Source organism: Tachyglossus aculeatus, chromosome 7 (assembly GCF_015852505.1).
Source record: "Tachyglossus aculeatus isolate mTacAcu1 chromosome 7, mTacAcu1.pri, whole genome shotgun sequence".
Lineage (NCBI taxonomy): Eukaryota > Metazoa > Chordata > Mammalia > Monotremata > Tachyglossidae > Tachyglossus > Tachyglossus aculeatus.
In genome coordinates, this window is record NC_052072.1 from 49678902 (window position 1) to 49703205 (window position 24304).

Sequence of the window (24304 nt, forward strand, 5' to 3'; positions counted from 1 at the left end):
TTCCAGGAAAGACTAATTTATTAAAGATCTACAGGGATCCCTCATTTGGACCTCCTGAGTTTGAAAGTGATCATTTTTCTGGTTGCGCAAAAATAACCCAAAAGGTCATTTTGTGGAAGTTTGTTTCCTTTTTTTTAATCTGTTATACCCCCCACAATATGGCCAAATTTCAGTAGAAGATTGAGCCACAGGGTTAGAAAGTTCTATGCATCATTTGCGGTTTCTTATGTTTACTATTAAAGCAATCGTTATTTTATTTCGTATTCTCAACTCACCCTTATTATTTCCATTTTATAACCAAGGAAACTAAGGACTGAAGGACCCCTGAAAACTCCCTGGTGGATGCAGGAATAAAATAATGAACTGCCAGCTCGAAGATCAGTGCTGCCTTAGGTGAGTGTGCATTCTCTTTCATTCTCCCCGTTTATCCAATGACTCCAGTACCAAAGTCGCGCTTTGCTGGGCCTCCTTCAAGAGACTGGAGATTTTTTCTTGAATCTGTGAATAAAATAAACACATAGAGATCATCATGGCCTGTGCCAACAAAAATCAGGGAAAAAAAAATTCTGGGGTAGTAATAGTAGTAGTAGTAGACTTTATTAAGCACTTCCTCTGTGCCGAGCACTGTAAGAGAATACACAGGTAGGAATTAAGCCCAGCCTTGTCCTTCAGGGGGGCTCACAATTTTGTAGAGACTCCAATCTTCTTTGTTCTAACTGCGGCCCATGATCAGTTGTACCTTAAAAAGTAATGCCACCTCCTGACCTCCGGTAACTCAGTTTTTACTCTCTAAAGTACTCGTGTTTTAAAATCAAACTCAGGTTTTGCAAATTAGTTGAGTTTGGCAAGCATCATCAACAGCTACCAGTGAGAGATCTTCACCTACCGATAGCAATCACATAATCAGTCAATGTTATTTACTGAGCACTTAACGTGTAGAGCACCTTACCAAGCACTTGGAAAAGTGTAATACAACAGAGTTGGTAGGCAGGTCCCCTGGCCACAAGGAGCTTACAGTCTAAACAGATGATATTTAAGTCCTATTGATCTCTCAGCAAACCAGAAAACTTCAGCCAAACTTTGGGTTCATTTAAAAATCCAGATTCCAGCTGTATAGAATTTGATAATACTCTGAACAAGTAACTGCAAATACTTTTCCTTTTCAGACACTTGGAGGGAAATTCCCTTTTTATCATTCAAATTTCCCCACAGTTTATCAAAATCCTCCTATTCCTTGGAAGATTCCTCATACAGCTTTTAAAGTCTCTTAAAGACAGATTTAGAAGGATGCAACTTGGTTTAGCATTCATTATTGTCTTCGGGGGTTCCAATTTTTTAATTCACATATAGGGAGAAAGATGGCTTGTGAGCTTGTTGTGGGCAGGGAATGGATCTTCTAATTCTGCGGTATTGTAATGATGATGATAATGATTACAGTATTTGTTAAGCACTGTTCTAAGCTCTGGGGTAGACACACCTAAGTGCTTAGTACAGTTCTCTGCACATAATAAGCACTCAATAAATACCCTCGATTGATCAATCTCTTCTCCTCATCCAAGAAGAGATGTGCTTCCCTTTTCAATGTTTAAGACATTTGTACCTCACCTGATAGCTAGCTCCTTCTCTCCCACCTTCCCCTTCTCTGAGGGGCCTGAAGCCCTGCCCAAGTGGCTGTCAGCAGGAGAAGCCCAGAGTAAATGGTTCTTGAAACTCCCTTCTTCATGGACTCCACTAAGGCTAAGCAAAACCACATGGCCAGGGCCTTCTCTCCTATGTCCTGATGACCACCAGAGTCTCAACCCCCACAAGCTTGGATGGTGCAGGGAACCGGCTTCTTGGCACACAGTAAATACTTAATAAATACCATAATGATTATTTTGTTGCTGTTTGGATGGATGAGGTCAGGGGAAAATTCTCAAAATAGTGATATTTGTTAAGCGCTTATTACGTGCCAAGCTCTGGGGTAGATACAAAATAGTCAGGTTGGACAGAGTCCCTGTCCCATACAGGTTTCACAGTCTATGGGGGTATGGGGGAGAGAAAGAAGGAATCGAATCCCATTTTCTAGATGAGGAAACGGGCATATAGAAGTGAATTGTCCAAGGTCACATGGCAGGCAAGTGGTGGAGCCAGGATTGAAACCCAAGTCCTCTGGCTCCCAGGCTCATACTCTTTCTCCTAGGTCTCACTGCTTCTCTAATCCAGAAGGAAGTTTGAGAGACCCCTTTTGCTCCTAGCTCAGTTCAGGCAGTCGGGTTTTTATGTTTGATGTCATTGCTGGGGTTGATTTCTTACTTGCTTTAATTCAGAATGTTGCTGATCTGAGATGTTACTTTGGTCCAGTGGCAGATTTCCCACCAGGTCAATGGAAACAGCTTAACACTGCAAAAGTGGGGATGTAGGAGTGGGCGATGACAATTTTTTTAGTGAAAAAAAAATCAAAAATGAGAAGCAGCATGGCCTAGTGAAGAGAGCACGATCCTGGAAGTCAGAAGGACCTGGTTTCTAATCCCGGCTCCGCCACTTGTCTGCTACGTGACTTTCAATAAATCACTTACCTTCTCTCTTTCTCAGTTACCTCATCTGTAAAATGGAAAATTAGACTGTGAGCCCCATGTGGGACATGGACTGCATCCAACATGATTAGTTTGTATCTACCTCAGTGCTCAGTGCAGTGTCTGGCATACAGTTAGCGCTTAGCAAATGCCATAAAAAAGAAAAAAATTATTGTATTTCCATTATTCAAGGTAACCGTACTTTTTTTCCAGCTGAAGCCTACACCTTACAAGGCAGCAGAGACGTAGGTGGCAGTGGACAGATTCCATGAAAAACCTTGGGGTTTAGGGGGGAGCTTGTAGCCACATAAGGTGGCGACATTTTTTTTAAATATGGTAGGCATGTTGTCAATGATACTGGTACCACACAGACTCCTTAGAACATCAAACATTCTGTCAGAATTCTTGCCTGAGTCTTAAACTGTTCATCTGTAACATCCTTTAGGTTGATGAGCACATTGCAATAAGCACCAAACACGCCAGTTTCCAAAGCTTTGGCTGCCACCTGCAACAGAGTCAAACAGGGAGAAGTTATATCTGTCACGCAGAACTTTATTGGAAAGCAAAGAGGAGTGAGAAGGATGTACCTAACAGTAATACTGAACTATCTTCTCCATTTTGAGACTCCCTACCCAACAACAGGTTCACAGTCTAGAAGGGGGAGACAGACAACAAAACAAAACATGGTATGTGCACAGCACTGTACTAAGCACTTGGGAGAGTACAGTTTAACAGCCACATTCTCTGCCCATAACTAGCTTACAGTCCATCATTATTATTATTGTTGTTGTCAACTTGTACTTCCCAAGCGCTTAGTACAGTGCTCTGCACACAGTAAGCGCTCAATAAATACGATTCATTGTTGTTGTTGTTATTAAGTGTCTGAAAGAGCAGAGCACAAGGTGAAGAAAGTCACTTCTCTCCCCGCTCTGAATCACAGAATTTAAGGAACTTAAAGAAAGCTCCTCTCCACAACATGGGCCAATACCTGGAGATCCGATTTGCATGCTAGGTTCCCATAAAGCGCCATCTCCTTTAAAGTTGGCCACAATGCGTTCACTTTTTCTGCCAGGGACAAGGGAACGCCGACCGCTTTTTTCAGCCCACGTTGCACTGCAGCAGCGCGCCTGGAAATGGAAAACAGGCACCTTACTCAACACAACAAGGACAACTGACCTCTTTGGCAAATGAATAATGAAGAATGAATAATGTGCTGGGCAATCCAGCAGTACTGTAGTTCTCGCCCTCAGAGCTGAGAATAGTTTCAAACGGGCCGTCTATGTCGATTGCATCCTAATTTTTTCTGTGGTACGCACTGTTCTTTCTCCTCAGGCGTATTTTTAGGCATCTTCATTGCCTCCTGCAGGAACATTAAGTAGAAAGCAAATTATGCTCTATTTCATTATTTTATAGTTCCAGAGCAGTTTACAGTCACAAACTAGTTTGATGTCATTTCAGTCAATCAGTCCGTTGATCGTATTTATCGAGCACTTACTATGTGCAGAGCACTGTGCTAGATGCTTGGGAAAGTACAATATAACAGTATATCAGACACATTCACTTGCCACAGCTGGCTTACATTCGACCACTGTTGGGTAGGGACTGTCTCTATATGTTGCCAGCTTGTACTTCCCAAGCGCTTAGTACAGTGCTCTGCACACAGTAAGCGCTCAATAAATATGATTGATTGATTGATTGATTGACCAGTGGGATTGATACATGATGCCCATCATCCCCATTCCCCAAGCAACGAGGCTCGGTGGAAAGAGCCCGAGCTTGGGAGTCAGAGGTCTTGGATTCTAATCCTGACTCTGCCACTTGTCTGCTGTGTGACTTTGGGCGAGTCACTTAACTTCTCTGGGCTCAGTTACCTCATTTGTAAAATGGGTATGAAGACTGTGAGCCCCATGTGGGACAACCTCATTACCTTGTATCCCCCCCCAGTGCTTAGAACAGTGCTTGGCACATAGTAAGTGCTTAACAAATGCCATTATTGCTATTATTATTATTAATGGAGCATCTGAGTCTCAGTGGTTTGGCCATGAGTGGCCAAATGTCCGTCTGTCTGTCTCCATCTTTCGACCGAGGTGACGGAGGAGTGGGAATTGTACGGGGAAGCTATCGCTTCTAAAGTCACTGCAGCCTCATTAAGCCACTCTACCACAGCTAAGAGGATATCAGGGAAGCAGCGTGGCTCAGTGGCAAGAGATCAGGCTTGGGAGTCAGAGGTCATGGTTTCCCGGCTCCACCACTTATCAGCTGTGTGACCTTGGGCAAATCATCTCACTTCTCTGTGCCTCAGTTACCTCATCTGTCAAATGGGGATGGAGACTGTGAGCCCCATGTGGGACAACCTGATGATCTTGTATCTCCCCCAGTGCTTAGAACAGTGCTTGGCACATAGTAAGCGCTTAACAAATACCATCATCATCATTATTATTATTATTATTGTTATCATATCAAAGGGCTGAGCCCGGAAGGAACACGAAGCTTGTGGGTCAGCTCTGAGGTTCACTTGCCGTATAGCTGCTGAAAGCATCGGAGTCGCTGTCAACCATCACAATCAGCTCATTCATGGTCTGATGGAAAGGAGATATAAGCTTCCTCATGATTGGATCCAAGTCCTCAAACTGGCGCTTTCCGTAGGTCATCAACCCCACCATGGAGCCCAGGGCTGCTCCCTGAGAAATGAAAGCATGATCTTGATAGAAGACCAATCAATCAATCAGTCAATCGTATTTATTGAGCGCTTACTGTGTGCAGAGCACTGTACTAAGTTCTTGGGAAGTACAAGTTGGCAACATATAGAGATGGTCCCTACCCAACAGTGGGCTCACAGTCTAAAAGACCAAGAAATATTCCATATATCGTGGGTAAGTAAATCAATCCATCAGTCAATCAATCGTATTTATTGAGCACTTACTGTGTCCCAAGAACTGTACTAAGTGCTTGAGAGAGCACAATACTGACAGAATTAACAGAGACGCTCCCTGCCCACAATGAGCTTACAGTCTAGCGGGGGCATAAGACATAAATATGAATAAATAAGTAATTTATAATATATCAATTAAAAATGTGTAAAGATGCGAATATCAGCTGCCCAAAGGTCACAGATCGAAGTACAACTGTAAGTTTAAGCACTAGAGGCAAAGTAAATGGAGCAGAGAAAGAAGGAAAAGGTTAGGTTTGGGTTCATCGGAGGCTTTTTCCCGGCCTCAAACACAATGATGCGTGCCATAGTCATTACATTTGTCTTTTATAGGACCACCTAAGGAATGGCAAAACTCCAGCAGTGGCCAGAGCTGGGTCCATAGATCCATGGCTTCTGGACCCTTTAATGCCGTAATGTCAGACAACCTCCAAGGCAGCTAGGATGACCCTCTGTCTGGTTGTATACCAAAGATGAATTTCTATTCAGAATGGGCGAAAGAACCATAACAAAAAGCAGAAACGAGGGAGACTCGTGCATTCAGCAGCTTGCGCGATGTCAATCTCAGATGCTGAGAAAGAGGAGCTGAGTTGGCACTTTTTGTTGGGACAGCACAAATTGAATGGTAGGAGTGCATCTGGGAGATAATCACCACGCTCTTTTTAAAAATTAGCTGTCGCCTAACAATTGTAGAGGGACTGCTGCTGAATTTTGTAACATCTATCCTGCCATGAAGCATCATCAGATTCATATTTAGTGCTCAGTACAGTGCTCCGCACACAGTAAGCGCTCAATAAATGTGATTGAATGAATGAATGAATATGTGTACTGACTACAGAGTAAAAGTTGATTCCCTTGATCCAGTGTTGAGGAAGACATAGCAGTTATGTTCATGTTTTTAAATTATATATGATAAATTATTTGTTTATATTTATATTAACATCCGTCTCCATCTTTAGACTCATTATGGGCAGGCTACATGTCTGCCAACTCTGTTGTATTGTAGCCTCCTGAGAGTTTAGTTATAGCGTTCTGCACTTAGTAAACACTCAATAAATACTGTTGATTGATTGATTAAAACATCACTGATGGTGAAATTCACTTATGAATCCGTTTGTGGCTGAATAGGCCAATGTAGGACTTACAGTCCTGGCTATATCATGCACAGAAAATGGCTATCCCTTGCTGTGTTGTCATACTTAATGTGTGCAGTGCCCACCCCTGTTTACTCTTCTGCCTTTTTGTCTCCTTTTTTGGCATCTTTGGCTCGAAGGTAGACACTCCATTCTTGCAAGCAGTATGGCATGCAGATCTAACTTTGGCAACTGGCTTCCAGCTTAGGTTGGGATGCAGAACTTTCTGAGTCTTTGTTTTACCTCGTACTTTTCCTCCGCCCTACTTGCTTCCAGTTTCCCAACTTCAGCTCTCCACAGAGCAGCTGTTTGAATATCCTGCTATGGTTCATTCTCGTCCTGTGTCCCAACCACAGTAGATGTGTTAAGGTAAGAACAGCTTTGATGCTAGGAGACTGTCTAATTTCCAGAACTTCATTGTTCATTATCTTGTTTTGACATTTGATGTTGAGTATGGCCTGCAAATAATGTGGAATTGTTCAAAGAACCAGATATATATTTATGGGATCCAGATCTCACAGCCATAGAAGGTAAAAACAGCTATATCCTTCTTCTTCTTATTATTATTATTGTATTTGTAAAACATTTGCTTTGTGTCAGGCACTGTACTAAGCTCTGGGCACTGTACTAAGCACAGTACAGATACCACACTGCCACCACACTCTGTCTCACAGTCTTCCAAAGGATGTGCTGACTTTCTTGATTCAGTTTTCTACTTCCTTTTTTATTGTATTTGTTAAGCACTTCCTATGTGTCAAACACTGCTCTAAGTGCTAGGGTAGGTAAAAGTCAATTAGGTCGGACGCAGTCCCTGCCCCACATTGGGCTCGTAGTCTAGGTAGGAGGGGAAACAGGGATTCAATCCCCATTTTACAGGTGAGGCACAGAGAAGTCAAGTGACTTGCCCAAAGTCACACAGCAAGCTGGGATTAGAACCCGAGTCCTCCAAATTCCAGGTCCATGCTCTTTCCAGTAGGACATGCTGCTTCCTCGTCCGTGCTGACCAGGTAGCAGAATGATATCCAAGCTTTCAGCTGTGTGCTGCCAATATGAATTTTCAGTTGTATGTATGGCATCCCTGGAGCAGGCTGATATATCACCTCAGTTGCCTTTAGACTTATCAGCCCAAAACGACTGGATAACTCAGCGAAGCCATTTTACAATTGTTTGTATATCTTTTTGGGTGTGGGTCTCTAGGGTGCAGTCATCTGTGCACAGTAATTCTTGAATGGTGTTCTCTAGGACTTTGGATGATGTTCAAAGTACAGCAAAGGTCCGGAAAGTTGATAGAATTGTCCCAGACCCTGCTTTAAGGACCTGGTCCTTTCCCAGACCACTCTGCTAGGGACCAAGTCAGCCCCCGAAACAATCAATGGCTTCTGGGCTCAGTCACAGAGTGAGAGAGAGAGTGTTAACAAATTTCAGAAGCAGAACTTATGTCTCCGATAAGTAGTCCCGCTCCTTTAAATTCCCTCTTCCATGCCGCACCAAGTCTGGAAGAAATGGCCCCTCGATGGCCACCTTGTCCTGATCCTCACAAGGCTCGACAACAGCCCTGAAAATAGAAGGATTTGGTTTTGGTGGAAATAAAGAGCTTACCATTGCGGAGATTGCTGCGGAGACTGAACCTCCACCTGGAGCAGCCGACCGGGCACCCACTTCACGAACAAAGGCATTGAGCGACTTAGAGATCAGCCTTCCATCCGTTTTCCCATCCTGAACCATGTATCTTTAAGGCACATAGAAAACTAATTTGAATCACACTTCTAAGACTGGTGAGGCACTAGTGAAACCAAGGACATATTCAGGGAACCCCAAATCTTTGCGATGACTGTGATGCTACAAGACACCTCAGATGAATGGACCTTTCTCCTATGAACGTGAATGCTAAATCCTCTACCTCATATCTGGGGATAATGTCTAATACCAACACTCCTTTCACTGCTCCTGGCAGCGTTCTGGGTTCTTTCAAATGGGCACCAAAATATCCACTTGTACCACTGGATCTCTGAAATCAAAAGTGGAACACTACTTTCGATAGAAGTGATGGTTGGGTCCAAATTTTGCCCCAGTACAAAGCCAGTTGGATTCACTGAGAGAAGCAGCATGGCCTAATGGATAGAGCACAGGCCCTAGAGTCAGAAGGACCGGCGTTCTAATTCTGGCTCTACAACTTGCCTGCCACATGACCTTGGGCAAGTCACTTCATATACAGAACTGGTCTGGGAGTCAGAAGGACCTGGATTCTAATCCCACCTCAGCCACCTGTCTGTTGCGTGACCTTAGGTGAGTCACTTCACTTCTCTCAGTGGAAGGAGCCCGGTTTGGAGTCAGAGGTCACGGGTTAAAATCCCGGCTCAGCCACTTGTCAGCTGTGTGACTTTGGGCAAGTCACTTAACTTCTCTGTGCCTCAGTTACCTCATCTGTCAAATGGGGATTAAGACTGTGAGCCCCCCTTGGGACAACCCGATCACCTTGTAACCTCCCCAGCACTTAGAACAGTGCTTTGCACATAGTAAGTGCTTAATAAATGCCATCATTATTATTATTCTCTGTGCTCCAGTTGCCTCACCTGTAAAATGGGGGTTAAGACTGTGAGCCCCATGTGGAACAGGAACTGTGTCCGACCTGATTAGCTTGTGTCTATCCCAGAGCTTAGTATGGTGCCTGGCACATAGTAAGGGTTTAACAAATACCATTAAAAAAAAAAAAACCCAAGCAGGGGGGATCCTCTGACTAGCCTTCCTCCCACTGCTCCCTAAAGAGTAGAGTAGGAAATGGAGCCATACTCAATAATGCGCTCTTTGGGGTTAAAGGAAGACAAAGAGTCCAGGCCCAGCCGATTCACCACCTGAAATAAAAAAAGACAACATAACTTCTATTCCTTATAGACTGTCTCCACAGAGCAGCATGAGCTGAAGTCCCTCATTAAACCAAACAGCTAGGAAACTGAGCCTCTCTCCCTGAAAAAACTCATCTTCTGCATTTATTCAGCAACTGCTTTGTGCAAGGCACTGTACTAAGCTTTTGGGAGTGTACAGTAGCCATAATGGACATAATCCCTGCCTTAAAGAGTATGCTCACTGTGGACAGGGAATGTGTCTGTTTGTTGTTATATTGTACTCTCCCAAGTGCTTAGTACAGTGTTTTGCCAAAGTAAGTGCTCAATAAATACTATTGAATGAATGAATCTTACAGTCTAGTGGGGTAGGCAAACACTAAAAAAATTTACAGATTGGAAAAACTAATAGATGATATAAAGAGATGATATATGTTTGATATAGGAAGAGTTGTGAATCCGTAAATCCTTAGGTGACTTGGAAGTAAGGAATTTGCAGGGGAAGGAAGATAATAGATTAATTTTAACTATGGTATTTGTTGAGTGCTTACTATATGCCAAGCACTTTACTAAGCACTGGGGAAGATACCAGATAATCAGGTCCCACATGGGGCTCACAGAGTAAGTAGGAGGGTATTCAACAGGTATTGAATCCCGAGGCACAGAGACATTAAGCGACTTCCCCATGATCCCACAGCAGACAAGTGGGAGAACAGGGATTAGAACCCAGTTCCTGTGACTCCCAGGCTTGTATTCTTTCCACTAAGCCATGTTCCTTCCCTATTGGGGAAGGCCTTCTGAAGAAAATGTGTCTTTGAAAATGGGAAGAGCAGTGGTCTTCCCTAAATAAAGAAGGAGAAAGTTCCAAGTAGGGAGAAGTGAACAACCAACCAGCCAGAAGGTGGGAGAGATGAGAACAGGTGACAGAAGCCAGTAGGACAGAAGTCAGGGAAACTATTTCAAAAGTGCTGGGAAGGCAGGGAGCCCAGGTCAAAGGAAAGATAACAGAAAGAGCAGGTGATAGAGAAAGCAGCTGTCAATGCCCTCTGCTTCCATGATAACAGGGGCTCCCACTGATATTTTCCTTGGAGGCTTAGGACACTTGTTCTGTCTGCCTAAACCACTTTCTCTATGTCTCTTTCTCTACATCTCTACCCTAGTGCATCTCTATTAATCTGTCCTCTCTCTGACTTATGTTATCTCCCTCTTTCCCTATCTGTCTCTCTGTCCCTCCGTTGGCATTTCTTTGTCTGTCTCTGTGTGTCTCTCCAGCTCTTTTCTATGTTCTGTGATTCCCTCTCATATTTTTTGAGTGTTTAATAAATGTTATTTCCTAAGTAGCAAGCGATTATCCTGTTCAGCAAAATGATTTGTGAATGAAGCTGGAAAATCCTCGAATATCTGGGGCAAAACTTAGAGCTTCATATTTCAGCATTTCAGAGAAGATGAGAACTATCATTCTTTGTTGGTATGTGTTAAGCACTTACTATTTGCCAGGCACTACACTAAGGGCTGGTTAGATACAAACTAATCAGGTTGGGGCTCACAGTCTTAATCCTCATTTTACACGTGAGGTAATTGAGAGAAGGAAAGTGACTCGCCCAACGTCATCCAGAAGACAAGTGGCAGAGTTGGAATTAGAACCCAGGTCCTTCTGACTCTTAGGCCCATGCTCTACCCCCTATTCCAGACTACTTCCTTCTCTTCTGCTTCCTCATGATAGGATTTTTTATCATCAGTGTTGTATTGTAAACAATGATGTATTTATTGTACTGTAACACGTAACAACGAAGAATGATATTTCTCATCTTCTCTGAAATGCTGAAATATGAAGCTCTAGGTTTTGCCCCAGATATTCGAGGATTTTCCGGCTTCATTCACAAATCATTTTGCTGAACAGGATAATTGCTTGCTATCTATGAAATAACATTTATTAAACACTCAGAAATATGAGAGGGAATCACAGAACATAGAAAAGAGATGGAGAGACACACAGAGACAGACAAAGAAATGCCAGTGGAGGGACAGAGAGACAGATAGGGAAAGAGAGAGATAACATAAGTCAGAGAGAGGACAGATTAACAGAGATGCACTAGGGTAGAGATTTAGAGAAAGAGACATAGAGAAATGATCATCATCCTCATTTTCTCCCAGCAAAAAGCATCTCCCACCTTGTACCCCAGTGATCTCCAAGCTTACCAGTCTAATTTTATGTTCCTCCTCCAAGACGAAAAGATTTTCCTTCTTGCTGTAAAACTCTGCTGCATCGAGGATAGCCTTCAGGGGGATGAGACCCACCAGCTGAGATCCCACAACTGGCAGATTTAACTCCTGGCCACACGAAGACACGAGGAACGTTAGAAGAATCTGGCTAGCATGGTGACTTCGATACCGGCGGAAACTGTGTCACTCACCTGGGCATCTTGGCAGATTTCCTCATAGACAGTATGGATGGCAGTGACTTCAAAATCCAGTAGATTTGTGGAAACTTGCGCAATATTCTCCTCATCCAAATACCAGCCGATCCCCTGAACCTTCTTCAAACGCCCAGGCTAAAAAAGAAAACACATTTTACAGATTCGAGATTGTAAGCTCCTTGTGGGCAGGGAAGTATCTACCAACTCTGTTGTATTCTAACAATAATAATAATAATAGCATTTATTAAGAGCTTACTATGTGCAAGGCACTGTTCTAAGAGCTGGGGAGGTTACAAGGTGATCAGGTTGTCCCAAGGGGAGGCTTACAGTCTTAATCCCCATTTGACAGATGAGGTAACTGAGGCCCAGAGAAGTTAAGTGACTTGCCCAAAGTCACAAAGCTGACAATTGGCGGAGCTGGAATTTGAACCCATGACCTCCGACTCCAAAGCCCGGGCTCTTTCCACTGAGCCATGCTGCTTGTTAGGCACTTACTATGTGTCAGTCACTGTACTAAGCTCTGGGGTAGATACAAGCAGATTGTGTTAGACACAGAACCTGTCCCAAGTGGGGCTCACAGTCTCAATCTCTATTTTCAGATGAGGCAACTGAGGCACAAAGAAGTGAAGTGATTTACCCAAGGTCACACAGCAGACAAGTGGCAGAGCAAGGTTTAGAACCCATTAACTTCTGACCCCTGGGCCCGTTCTCTATCCACTACATCATGCTGCTTCTCCCAAGCACCTAGTACAGTGCTGTGCACCCAGTAAACACTCAATAAATACCAATGATTAATTTAATAGTTGTGCTGACTAGCAATCAATCAATCGTATTTATTGAGCACTTACTGTGTGCAAAGCACTGTACTAAGCCCTTGGGAAGTACAAGTTGGCAACATATAGAGACAGTCCCTACCCAACAGTGGGCTCACAGACTAACCTTAAAGGAGGCACTATGGCCACGTTTTAGACTTTTCCTTTCTTCTTTCCCTCAACCCCAAATCTGGGTGAAGACCAACTCTTTAACAGTTTTGTTTTCTTCATTTTTACCCAGCCCCCAAACTCTGAACGGTGTAAAGAATCACTGTTTCCTCTGCCTTAGGGAAGGAAGAGCACTAGCACCACACCCCAGATTGTACCCTCTGAACCAAAGTGCCTGGACTGTGGAAGATTCGGAAAATGCACTGAATGCCAATGACTCAATCTGCCTAGTGGACAGAGCACAGGAATGTGCAACCATAGGAGGTTTTGACAGGTGCAAAATGACATTTAAGAAAAATGTTCTAGGCAGCAAAGTGAAATATGGACCAGAGGGGAGAGAGACCAGAAACAGGAATGAAGAGGAAGTGAAGAGGAGGAAACAATAGTCTCCCTGGGATAGGACAAATATATGAATCTAGGATGGGACCACCTGGATGAAGAAAGGGCAGATCCATAAAATATTGGGAAAGAAATATCAACAGGATTTAATCATAGGCTGAATTTTAGAGTCGGTTTAAGAAACACCAAAGTTGTGATTTCAGGGACAGGGAGGGTGATGAGGTGGCCGATTGTGATGGGAAAGTTAGGTGGAGGAGTTGGTTTGGGAGGGAAGATGAGGAATTCAGCTTCGGACATATTGAGCTTGAGGTACCAGTGGGACGACCACATTGGATATATCCTGGAGGCAGGACCAACTGGGAAATTCTGAAAGAGGTGAGAGGTCAGGGGCTATCTACAGGAAAGGGAGAGAAGCAGAAGAGCCAATGAAAGAATCTGAGAATCTATGATCAGAGGAGGGCCGGGAGAACACTATGTCAGTAAAACTAAGATTGGATAGCTTTTCCAGGAGAGCTGTGGGCCCTGCTTTTGCCTGACAGAATAAAATTTCTACCATTTAACCCCTTGAGCTGGTGTACACCTTGTACCTTGCCTGTTATTGCTCATTCCCCCTAAATCGAGGCATATAATTTCCAAAGCATCTGTTGTTAGACTTGATCTCATTATACTCTTTCGACGGCTGATGATAGGTTCTTCAATCATAATCAACGGACCGGCCTTGGGCCACTAACAGTAACTTTGGGGCTTGGGACCTGCAGGAGGGAATTAGATTCTAGAGCTAGAAGTTTTGACGATGCCACACAGACTCTCTCGCTCCAGGCTTGTTCGTATTTGGACAGTGGGAGCAACAGTGGCAAGTAATTGGACAGGTGTGTAGCAGTCTGATATTATGGTGGCTACTGGGGCCACATTTTGGGGCAGAAATATCCACCCTGACATAGGCCTTCCCAGTAAATTGTGATTGCTTTGAAAAAATTGAATTACGGAAGGAAACTGACGGAAAGGGACATAACCAGAATTTCTCTGAGTCGGCGAAGCATACCTGGTCCTTCCCCCGGCCCTGCTCCCGAATGTTTAGGGCAATCCGGTGGGCCTGCTCCTTGGTGCACAGCAGATTGATGTTGAAGGCAATGAGGAACTTACGGGCACCCGTTGCCGTGGCCCCCCAAGTGGGGATGAAGGAGCTGGGGCCAAAGTCAGGAGCCCATTCAGCCAGTCTGAGCTTAATGAAGGAAAAAAAAAGGGGAAAGTTAAAAGTTACACTACAGATGTTAGGTCCTCCATGGGGAGGTGGGGTGGCTTGTTGGTCTTGGTGGGGTCCGCCTAAGAACTTGCCACAAGAAACACCTCGGGAAATCAGAGGTACAGTTAAAAAGGCGACTCCTTTCCATGTTACCTGAGCGGTACGAAGCATCCTGAGGCATCTGAAGGGTAACCACACCCCAGGGGAGCAGAGAGGGAAGGAAAACGGAGCAGGGTTCACTCAGAGGCAACGGCACAGAAGATTTGGTGGTAGTGTTGTGGCTCTGTGGCAGCCACCGAAGCAGGCTGGATTGGCAGGGGATTTACCTTTTCCGGGAGGCCTTCATATTCCCCTGCCCGGATTGTAGGCAGAGCCTTCCGACTATCCTTCTGCGCTGCCTCTCCATACAGGTAAACTGAAACAAGAAGGGGCCATGTGAAAAGCAAGTGACAAGGCTGCTAGGAGCAGTGATTTCATGTCCCTTGGGGGAAAGGTTAGGAATAATAATAATAATGATAAGAATAGAAGCAGCATGGCCTCGGAGTCAGAGGGACCTGGGTTCTAATCCCAGGTCCGCCACTTTTCTTCTGTGTGACCTTGAGCAAATCACTTCGATTCTCTGTATGTCATCTCATCTGTGAGCCCCATGTGGGACAGGGATTGTGTCCAACCTGGTTAGCCTGTATCTACCCCAGAGCTTAAAGCAGTTCTTGACACATAGTAAGTGCTTAACAAATGCCATTAATACTAATAATAACAATAATATTTATTAAGTGCTATGTGTCAAGCACTGTACTGAACAGCTGGACACAATCTCTGTCCCATGTGGAGCTCACATTCTATGTAGGAGGGAGAACAGGTATCAAAACCCCATTTTACAGATGAAGAAACTGAGACCCAGAGAAATTAAGTGCATTATTTAAGGTTACACAGCAGAATTAAAGCCCAGGTCCTCCGACTTCCAGGAAAGTGCTCTTCCCAATAGGCTATGCTCCTTCCCTGCAACCATCTTCTTGCTTTCCAGAACAGGAATGAGCAGGTGGAATTTCAGAATCTGTGCATTTCCCTGGCAGTAGTTTCCTGAGCTTTTTCCTGTCCAAGAAAATACGGGCTTGCAATTTTAAAGGCCAATTTTGTTCCCTCGCTGAATTAAAATGAATCTCCTAAGCACATAGTACAGTGCTCTGCACCGAGTGAACACTCAATAAATACCATTGATTGGACATGGGTTTTGCAGGCCAAACACTGCCTATTCGATCACCTGGAAGGAGAGGAAAAATGAGTCAACGGGGTGGGGACTTGGGAGTAAATTTCACTTTTTTTGTGGTATTTGTTAAGCACTTATGATGTGCCAGACACCGTTCAAGTTGGTGGGGTAGATGGAACGCTAATCAGTTTGGATACAGTCCATGTCTCACTTGGGGCTCACAGTCTTAATCTTCATTATACAAATGAGGTAACCTAGTGACTTGCCCAAGGTCGCCCAGCAGACAGTGGCGGAACCGGGAATATAATCCAATTCCTTCTGACTCCAAGGCCTGTGCTCTATCCACTAGGCCACTCTACTTGGCGGGGAGTGAGTGTTACTTACAGCAAGCTCACCTGGGACACCTAGCTCGGTGGATAACTGGTGACCAAAGAGGTGGGCACAGGTGATGCATTCTTCCATCGTGACATTCTTCACCGGGATGAAAGGGCAAACATCCAGGGCCCCCATCCGGGGATGTTCACCTAGGATAAAAAGGAACGGGAAAGGGGAGAGGAGAGTGAAGAAAAGGGGCTATGAAAGCAGTACCATGTGGACCTCAGTGGGGAGAGAAGGGAATTGGAGGTGGTAGGATCCTGGTTGCTGGCACTAAGATAACACTGAGGCAACATGAGACCTTGAAATCACTTTATTTGTTTAGTCGTTCATGTTTACACCCTTATCCTTTCTGGCTTAGTCTGGTGACAACTAGATGGGTAAAGTCACTGATTAAGCTTATTGCTTAACTAGGCTGTTAGGGCCACCCGGAAGAAAAGTAGCTGCAACTTAAAACTTGGGCATAGTGTAAAAGTAGCTGAAGCATCACAGCGGTTGTTTTGCCAGATGAAAATACTTGATTTGGTTTTTCAGTTTCTTAGGAAACTCTTCCCAAACGTCTGAAGCGCGTATTTCTATTAAGAAACACTATCCTCCATAAAACATAGTTGAACAAATTCAGTGTCTTTATTTAAGGGAGAGGAGAGCTTCAAAACCAAAGTTCCCAAGGGTTAACAAGAAATGTTGAGTCACATTTACAAGTCCAGATTGCCAATGTACAGTAATAAATGAATCACACAGTGGTAAATACCATGAGAGATGTTCTAGACTGTAAGCTCGTTTTGGGCAGGGAACGTCATCCTTTATTGTTGTATTGTACTTTCCCAAGGGCTTAGTACGGTGCTCTGCACGCAGTAAGGGCTCAATAAATATGACTGAATGAGTGAATGACTCTATTCCACTTCCCTGATGTCAGACAGGACCATATATAAGCTCGTACAGATGGAAAGATTTCTAGAGAAGACAATTCCAGTTAATATTACCAAGAGTTTCCAGTAGAGCTAACCCAAATCCCCATTTCTGCAGCCTAAGGCTCTTCCTCCCATTCTCACCCCAGAGAATGTCCAGTAAACTTCTCTATCCTTGAAGACAATACGAAGTCACCCCACAGCTTTTTTTACCCAGCCTAAATAATACTAGACTTACAACTTAGACACTATCCCTCATTCTGTCTTTAATTATCTTTATTGCTTTTCACTGGATGCTTCAAATATTTTTCCCATCCTAAAGTTGTGTGGCAAGAATGGGCCCAAGATTCTAGCAAGATTCCCAAAATAGAGCCCAGGCCTGGGAATCAGAAGGATTTAGGTTCTAATTCCGGCAGTCACTTGTCTGTGTTGTTGTGTTATTTGTTAAGCACAAACTATGCATCAGGAACTGTTCTAAGCCCTGGGGGAGATAATAGTTAATCAGGTTGGACATGGTACATGTCCCTCATGAGGCTCACAATCTTAATCCCCGCTTTGCAGATTGAGGCACAGAGAAGTGAAGTGATTTGCCCAAGGTCACACAGCAGACAAGTGGCAGAGCCGGGATCAGAACCCAGATCCTTCCTACTCCCAGTCCTGTGCTCTATCCACTGGGCCATACTGCTTCTGCTGTGAGCATATTCCTCATTCTATTTTTCATTTTACTGAGGAAATGATTAAACACCACTGGGGAACCAACCTCTGTGACATCCCCATCTCCTCAGGATATCTGATATCTATCGGGATTCCACTGATAGCCATCCCTGGAATATGACCTTTCACTTAATCGCCCTCACCAAGCCTTGTTCACGGAAGGATCGTGAGTGAGGGAACGTGTCGCGTGGTGACTGACTCACTGGGTACACAACAGCGCTCTGGTTTCCTGACTGCGGCTCGCTAAACTTCCAGGAGAAACTTTGCCGTCCATAAAGCCTCATTTGCTTGGAATTTAGATTGCAGTGAAGAAAAAAACAAACACAGTGGAGAAGCAGCATGGCCATATGGAAAGACCAAAGGCCCGGGAGTCAGAGGACCTGGGTTCTCATCCAGGCTCTGCACTCTGTCTGCTGTAGGCCCCTGGGGAAGTCGCTTCACTTTTCTGTGCCTCAGTTACCTCATCTGCAAAATGGGGATTAAATCCTATTCCCTCTTACTTAGACTGTGAGCCCCCTGTGGGACAGGGACTGTGTCCAACCTGATTAACTAGTATCTTCCCCAGTGCTTAGAACAGTGCTTGGCACATATTAAGCACTTACCAAGTACTGCAGTTATTATTATTAAGGGGAGGGGATAAGGAGAATAGAGAGCCATCCCCTGTAGGCTCTGTGGTCCCTAACCTATTTTAGCACCCATTGATCTCCTGAAGGATAGACTCTCCTCCAGCTCTTTGAAATGTAATGTCTTCCCCCTCATTCATTCATTCATTCATTCATTCAATCGTATTTATTGAGCACTTACTGTGTGCAGAGCACTGTACTAAGCGCTTGGGAAGTTCAAATCGGCAACATATAGAGACGGTCCCTACCCAACCCAACAGGTGCTAAATTCGTTCCCCCTCTTCAGCTCCTCAGACCTCTAAGGATTTTATTTTGTTAGGATGTTTGGTTTTGTTCTCTGTCTCCCCCTTTTAGACTGTGAGCCCACTGTTGGGTAGGGACTGTCTCTATATGTTGCCAATTTGTACTTCCCAAGCGCTTAGTACAGTGCTCTGCACATAGTAAGCGCTCAATAAATACGATTGATGATGATGATGATATACTCACTTTACAACCTCAGAGGAATCCTGCCCTACATAATAGAATATATTATAAAATATATTATATAAAATATATTATAAAATATATCATATAAAATTATAATATATATAATGTTATATATTAGGTATTTACTCTCAGAATCAGCAGCCCAGCATCCAAATGATCCTTTAAGCTCCCTGTGGGCAGGGAAGGTAACTGTTATATAAGGTAGATTTGGCCTAGCGGAAAGAGCCCGGGTTTGGGAGTCAGAGGGTGTGGGTTCTAATCCTGGCTCTGCCACATGTCTGCTGTGTGACCTTGGACAAGTCACTTCACTTCTCTGGGCCTCAGTTACCTCATCTGTAAAATGGGTATCAAGACTGTGAGCCCCCCATGGGACACTGTGTCCAACCTGATTACCTTGTATCTACCCCAGCGCTTAGTACATAATAATAATGGTGGCATTTGTTAGCCGTTGACTACATGCCAGGCGCCGTACTGAGCGCTGGGGTTGTTGCAAGCAAATCAGGTTGGCCCACAGTCTCACTCCCCGTTTTACAGATGGGGTAACTGAGGCCCAGAGAAGTGAAGTGACTTGCCCAAGGTCATACAGCAGACAAGTGGCAGAGCTGAGATTAGAACCCATGACCTTCTGGCTTACAGGCCAGTGCTCTATCCACTATGTCACGCTGCTTCTCTGGTACGTAGTAAGCGCTTAACAAATACCACTATTATTATTATTGTTGTTATATTGTACTGTCCCAAGCATTTAGCATGGTGCTCTGCGCACCGTAAGTGCTCAATAAATACAGTTGACTGACTGACTGGCTTTTGTCATGGGCTTTTCGAGCTTCCCACTGAGTCCACCCTCCCCATCCCAGCCTTTACCTCTATGCTGGGTCATGTCTATGAGCTGGAAGGCGACTCTGGCTGCATTCAAAGCTCCCTGCACAACATCCTCCGGTGTCCCCACGAAGGTGTAGACGGTCCGGTTGGTAGACGGCCCCGCATCCACGTCCAATAAGGAGCAGCCCTGTGTCTGGGAGATGGCTTTGGCAATGGCATCGATCACCTGTCAGGGAAGAGATCACAGGCAAGCCTTCTCTCTCCTCTGTAATTTGCAATCTCCGCAAGTGGGAAAAAGATCCGGGAGCAAGACTTCCGGATCCTGATTCCAAGCGCAGGAAATGCGTGAGTTTAGGCTATCATATTTGCATTGTGAAAGATGCAAAATAATAATCAATCAATCAATAATATTTATTGAGCACTTACTGTGTGCAGAGCACTATACTAAGCGCTTGGGAAGTACAAGTCGGCAACACATAGAGACAGTCCCTACCCAACAGCGGGCTCACAGTCTAGAAGGGGGAGACAGAGAACAAAACCAAACATACTAACAAAATAAAATAAATAGAATAGATATGTACAAGTAAGATAAATAAATAAATAGAGTAATAAATATGTACAAACATATATACATATATACAGGTATATGTATACGTACAGCATTTACTTATCGGTTCTAAGGGTCAGTATGGTCTAGGGGAAAAAAAAGCATTAAATCTGAGAGTCAGAATCCCAGCTCTGTTATGAACCTGCTGTCTCTCAGGTAAATAATAATAATTATAATGGTATTTTTAAGAACTTATGCACCAAGCACTGTTCTAAGTGCTGGGGTAGATACAAGGTAATCAGGTTGTCCCACAAGGGGCTCACAGTCTTAATCCCCATTTTACAGAAGAGGTAACTGAGGCACAGAGAAGTTAAGTGACTTGCCCAAAGCTGATAAGTCCCTTAAGCTCTCTGTGCCTCATCTGTAAAAGAGAAATAATACCTATTTCTCCCCGTCTTGCAGAGATATGCCTTGCAGAGATGTTGTAAGAAGCAGCATGGCCTCATGGATAGAGGATAGAGTCAGAAGGACCTGCATTCTAATCCCACCTCCACCATTTGTCTGCTGTGTGACCTTGGGCAAGTCATTTAACTTCTCTGTGCCTCAGTTAGCTCATCCACAAAATGGGGATTGAGACTGTGAGCCCCAGGTGGGACAGGGACTGTGTCCAGCTCTATTTGTTTGTATCTACTCCAGCACTTAGAACAGTGCTTGTGACACAGTAAATGCTTAACAAATACCACAATTATTATTACTATTGCCTGTGCCTTAGTTACCTCATCCGTGAAATGGGAATTAAATCATTGTCTCTCTGCCAGACTGTGAGCCACATGTGGGATAGGGGTTGTGTCCTACCTGGTTATCTTGTACCTCCCCCAGGGCTTAGAGTAGTACTTTGCACATAGTAGCGCTTAACAAATATCATTTTTAAAAAAAGAATAACTGAGGCAAATTGTGTGAAAAAGCTTTGGTAAACATTTGCACTAAACAGATTCAGGGTGCAATTACTTTTAACCTTTCCTTCCAAAGTCATCAATGTGCACTCTCATTTAATAATAATAATAATGTCATTTATTAAGCACTTACTATGTGCAAAGCACTGTTCTAAGCACTGGGGAGGTTACAAGGCAATCAGGTTGTCCCACGGGGGACTCACAGTCTTCATCCCCATTTTACAGATGAGGGAACTGAGGCACAGAGAAGTGAAGTGACTTGCCCAAAGTCACACAGCTGACAATTGGTGGAGCCGGGATTCGAACCCTTGACCTCTGACTCCAAAGCCCGGGCTCTTTCCACTGAGCCATGCTGCTTCTCTTCATTTGGAACGACTCAGAATCCTACTACCCCCAGAGTAAAGAAAAATTCAAAAATAAAGCATATTCCACCTAGAAGTGAGATTAAGTGGCAGAACAGCTCAGAACCCCAAATGTTGGGGCTAAACAAAGCTCAGGCCAGCGGATCAGCAGAGCGGAGGCAGGAAAATCCTCTGAGGTAAAAGTTGACTCCAAAAGGCTGTCTTCACCAAAATCTCTGGGCCTTACTTTAAAAAACAACCCTGATAAAGCAGTTTCAGACACATTTCGGAATATGTCGGTAAAAGAATATGTGAAGCAGGCTGCATCACGTAGACATATGATGCTCCTACAAGGAAAAAATCTCCTGAGGTCATACTATCAACATTAAATCCCTCTCGCCTATTCTAATGCTAGAGTCTCTGGATTGCCTATAAAGTTGCAAATAGGTTGTCGATCAGGTATTGCTGGTAGATTTTAATAATAATAATGTTGGTATTTGTTGAGCGCTTACTGTGTGCAGAGCACTGTTCTAAGCGCTGGGGTAGATGCAAGGTAATCAGGTTGTCCCACGAGGGGCTCACAGTCTTCATCCCCTTTTGCGGAAGGGGGAACTGAGGCCCAGAGAGGTTAGGTGACTTGCTCAAGGTCACACAGCTAAGTGGCGGAGCCGGGATTTGAACCCACGACCTCTGACTCCAAGGCCGGTGCTCTTTCCACTGAGCCACGCTGTTGTAGGAGAGCTCACCTCCTCCAGGAGGCCTTCCCAGACTGAGCCCCTCCCTTCCTCTCCCCCTCGTTCCCCTCTCCATCCCCCCATCTTACCTCCTTCCCTTCCCCACAGCACCTGTATATGTCTGTACATATTTATTACTCTATTTATGTATTTCTTTATTTTACTTGTACATATCTATTCTATTTATTTTATTTTGTTAGTATGTTTGGTTTTGTTCTGTCTCCCCCTTTTAGACTGTGAGCCCACTGTTGGGTAGGGACTGTCTCTACATGTTGCTAACTTGTACTTCCCAAGCGCTTAGTACAGTGCTCTGCACACAGTAAGTGCTCAATAAATACGATTGATTGATTGACTGATTTGAAGCCCCTCTTGGTCTCAGGCATTTGCCCTTGAAACTCTCTTTGCTTCCACATATTCTCATTAGGAAACAGAAAATTCATCCACTTACCTCTTTTTTATTCCCTTCAGAAAAATTGGGGACACATTCCACCAGTCTGGACATTCTGTAGATTTCTTTGTCTGGGAGTCCCTGGGTTTGGCTGTAACTTATCTATTTAATCTTTTACTGAAAAACTTTCTTTTTCTTCTTCTCTGATGGACAAGAAAACTGGCTAAGTGAATTGAGCAGGCTTCTTTATATGCTCTGTCCGGTGAACTTTACCAGCCTCTGGTTTCTTATTAACTATTAGAAATCACGGCCAATTGAGAGCCCCTGATGTTACTTTGTTGAAACGAGTAAACAAAGATTTGGGGAGGAAACACAGAGACTCTAACACTTCTGTAATGCCTTAAAAACTGGATAAATGAGTGTGCTCTTCTCAATTGGGCTGTCCACCCCATCCAAAAGGCTTCTAGACTGTGAGCCTGCTGTTGGGTAGGGACTGTCTCTATGTGTTGCCGACTTGTACTTCCCAAGCGCTTAATACAGTGCTCTGCACACAGTAAGTGCTCAATAAATATGATTGATTGATTGATTGGGTGATTTCCAACAGGAGAAGAGGTAAGTCAGGAGGAGGGGAGAGCCACTTCTTGACTGGGAAGAAAGGTAGGGATGGATCAACCTTCCTCCCAAAGCTCGCTTCCCCAGTTTCAGTTCCATATCAGCTTTCGTCATCTAACTCCAGTTCCTGACCAAAAAATCCAATTGGGATAAGGTGCCAGGAATCCGGGCTTTTGGAAGTGACGGCCTCCACGCATTCGCTCCACACAGAGACAGTGGAACAGCTGGCCAGGGAAGCGGGGAGCAGACTAGCAGACGGTGCCCGGGGACCGGAGGCCGGGGGAAGCCTGGATGTGAGCCCACTGTTGGGTAGGGACTGTCTCTATATGTTGCCAATTTGTACTTCCCAAGCGCTTAGTACAGTGCTCTGCACACAGTGAGTGCTCAATAAATACGATTGATGATGATGATGATGTGAAGGGCAGGAGACTGGCAGCGACGTTACCTCTCACGGGTCCGACAGGGATCGGACACTCTGCTCCGTATGGAGCTAGTAGCATCCGGAGAAGGCAACGAAGGGCAGTAGCAGCTGCAGTCGGAGAGAGCGGACGGCTCAAGGACAAGGCTCTTCCCATTCAGCACCGGCCAAACCCAAACCGCTCAACCGTTCGGCGTCGTGGCTACAGTATGGGCCTGGGACTCAGAAGGTCATGGGTTCTAATCCTGGCCCGCCGCTTGTCTGCTGTGTGGCTTTGGCCAAGTCACTTCACCTCTCTGTGCCTCAGTTACATCATCTGTAAAATGGGCATTAAGATCGTGAGCCCCACATGGGACAACCTGATCACCTTGTATCCTCCCCAGTGCTTAGTGAGTAGCCGCAAAGGTACGGGATGGTGGAGAGTCTTTTAGACTGTGAGCCCACTGTTGGGTAGGGACTGTCTCTATATGTTGCCAACTTGTACTTCCCAAGCGCTTAGTACAGTGCTCTGCACACAGTAAGCGCTCAATAAATACAATTGATTGATTGATTGATAGCACAGTGCTTTGCACATAGTAAGCACTTAACAAATATCAAAATTATTATTATTCTCCGTGCCTCACTCATCTGTAAAATGGAGATTGAGCCTGTGAGTCGCAGGTGGGACAGGGACTGCATCCAACCCTACTTGCTTGTGTTCGCCCCAGCAGTGTCTGGCACATAGTAAGCACTTAAGAAATACT

At 44.5% G+C, this 24304-nt stretch overlaps 1 protein-coding gene across 1 annotated transcript; it reads right to left on the minus strand.

Annotated features, from left to right (window-relative positions):
- On the minus strand, window positions 1-22736 carry FTCD (formimidoyltransferase cyclodeaminase). The gene is made up of 14 exons (XM_038749808.1): window positions 22592-22736; window positions 19611-19794; window positions 16039-16167; window positions 14763-14851; window positions 14236-14415; window positions 11872-12009; window positions 11657-11788; window positions 9408-9469; window positions 8217-8346; window positions 5075-5236; window positions 3872-3915; window positions 3544-3682; window positions 2965-3060; window positions 1-498 (listed from the first exon to the last, which is right to left on the minus strand). Exons 1-14 carry the CDS (start codon window positions 22643-22645, stop codon window positions 412-414), a joined length of 1626 nt encoding a protein of 541 aa, XP_038605736.1. The 5' UTR covers window positions 22646-22736; the 3' UTR covers window positions 1-411.
- Between the last annotated feature and the right edge of the window lie 1568 nt (window positions 22737-24304).

What these genes read in the sequence shown, in the direction of transcription:
- FTCD (XM_038749808.1), bottom strand. Translation starts at nt 22,645, where the DNA reads ATGTCCAGACTGGTGGAATGTGTCCCCAATTTTTCTGAAGGGAATAAA. An exon ending in AGACATGACCCAGCATAGAG is followed by an intron (nt 16,168 to 19,610) that starts GTAAAGGCTGGG and finishes TTTTTATCCTAG; the next exon opens with GTGAACATCCCCGGATGGGG. An exon ending in AAATCTGCCAAGATGCCCAG is followed by an intron (nt 11,789 to 11,871) that starts GTGAGTGACACA and finishes TCGTGTGGCCAG; the next exon opens with GAGTTAAATCTGCCAGTTGT.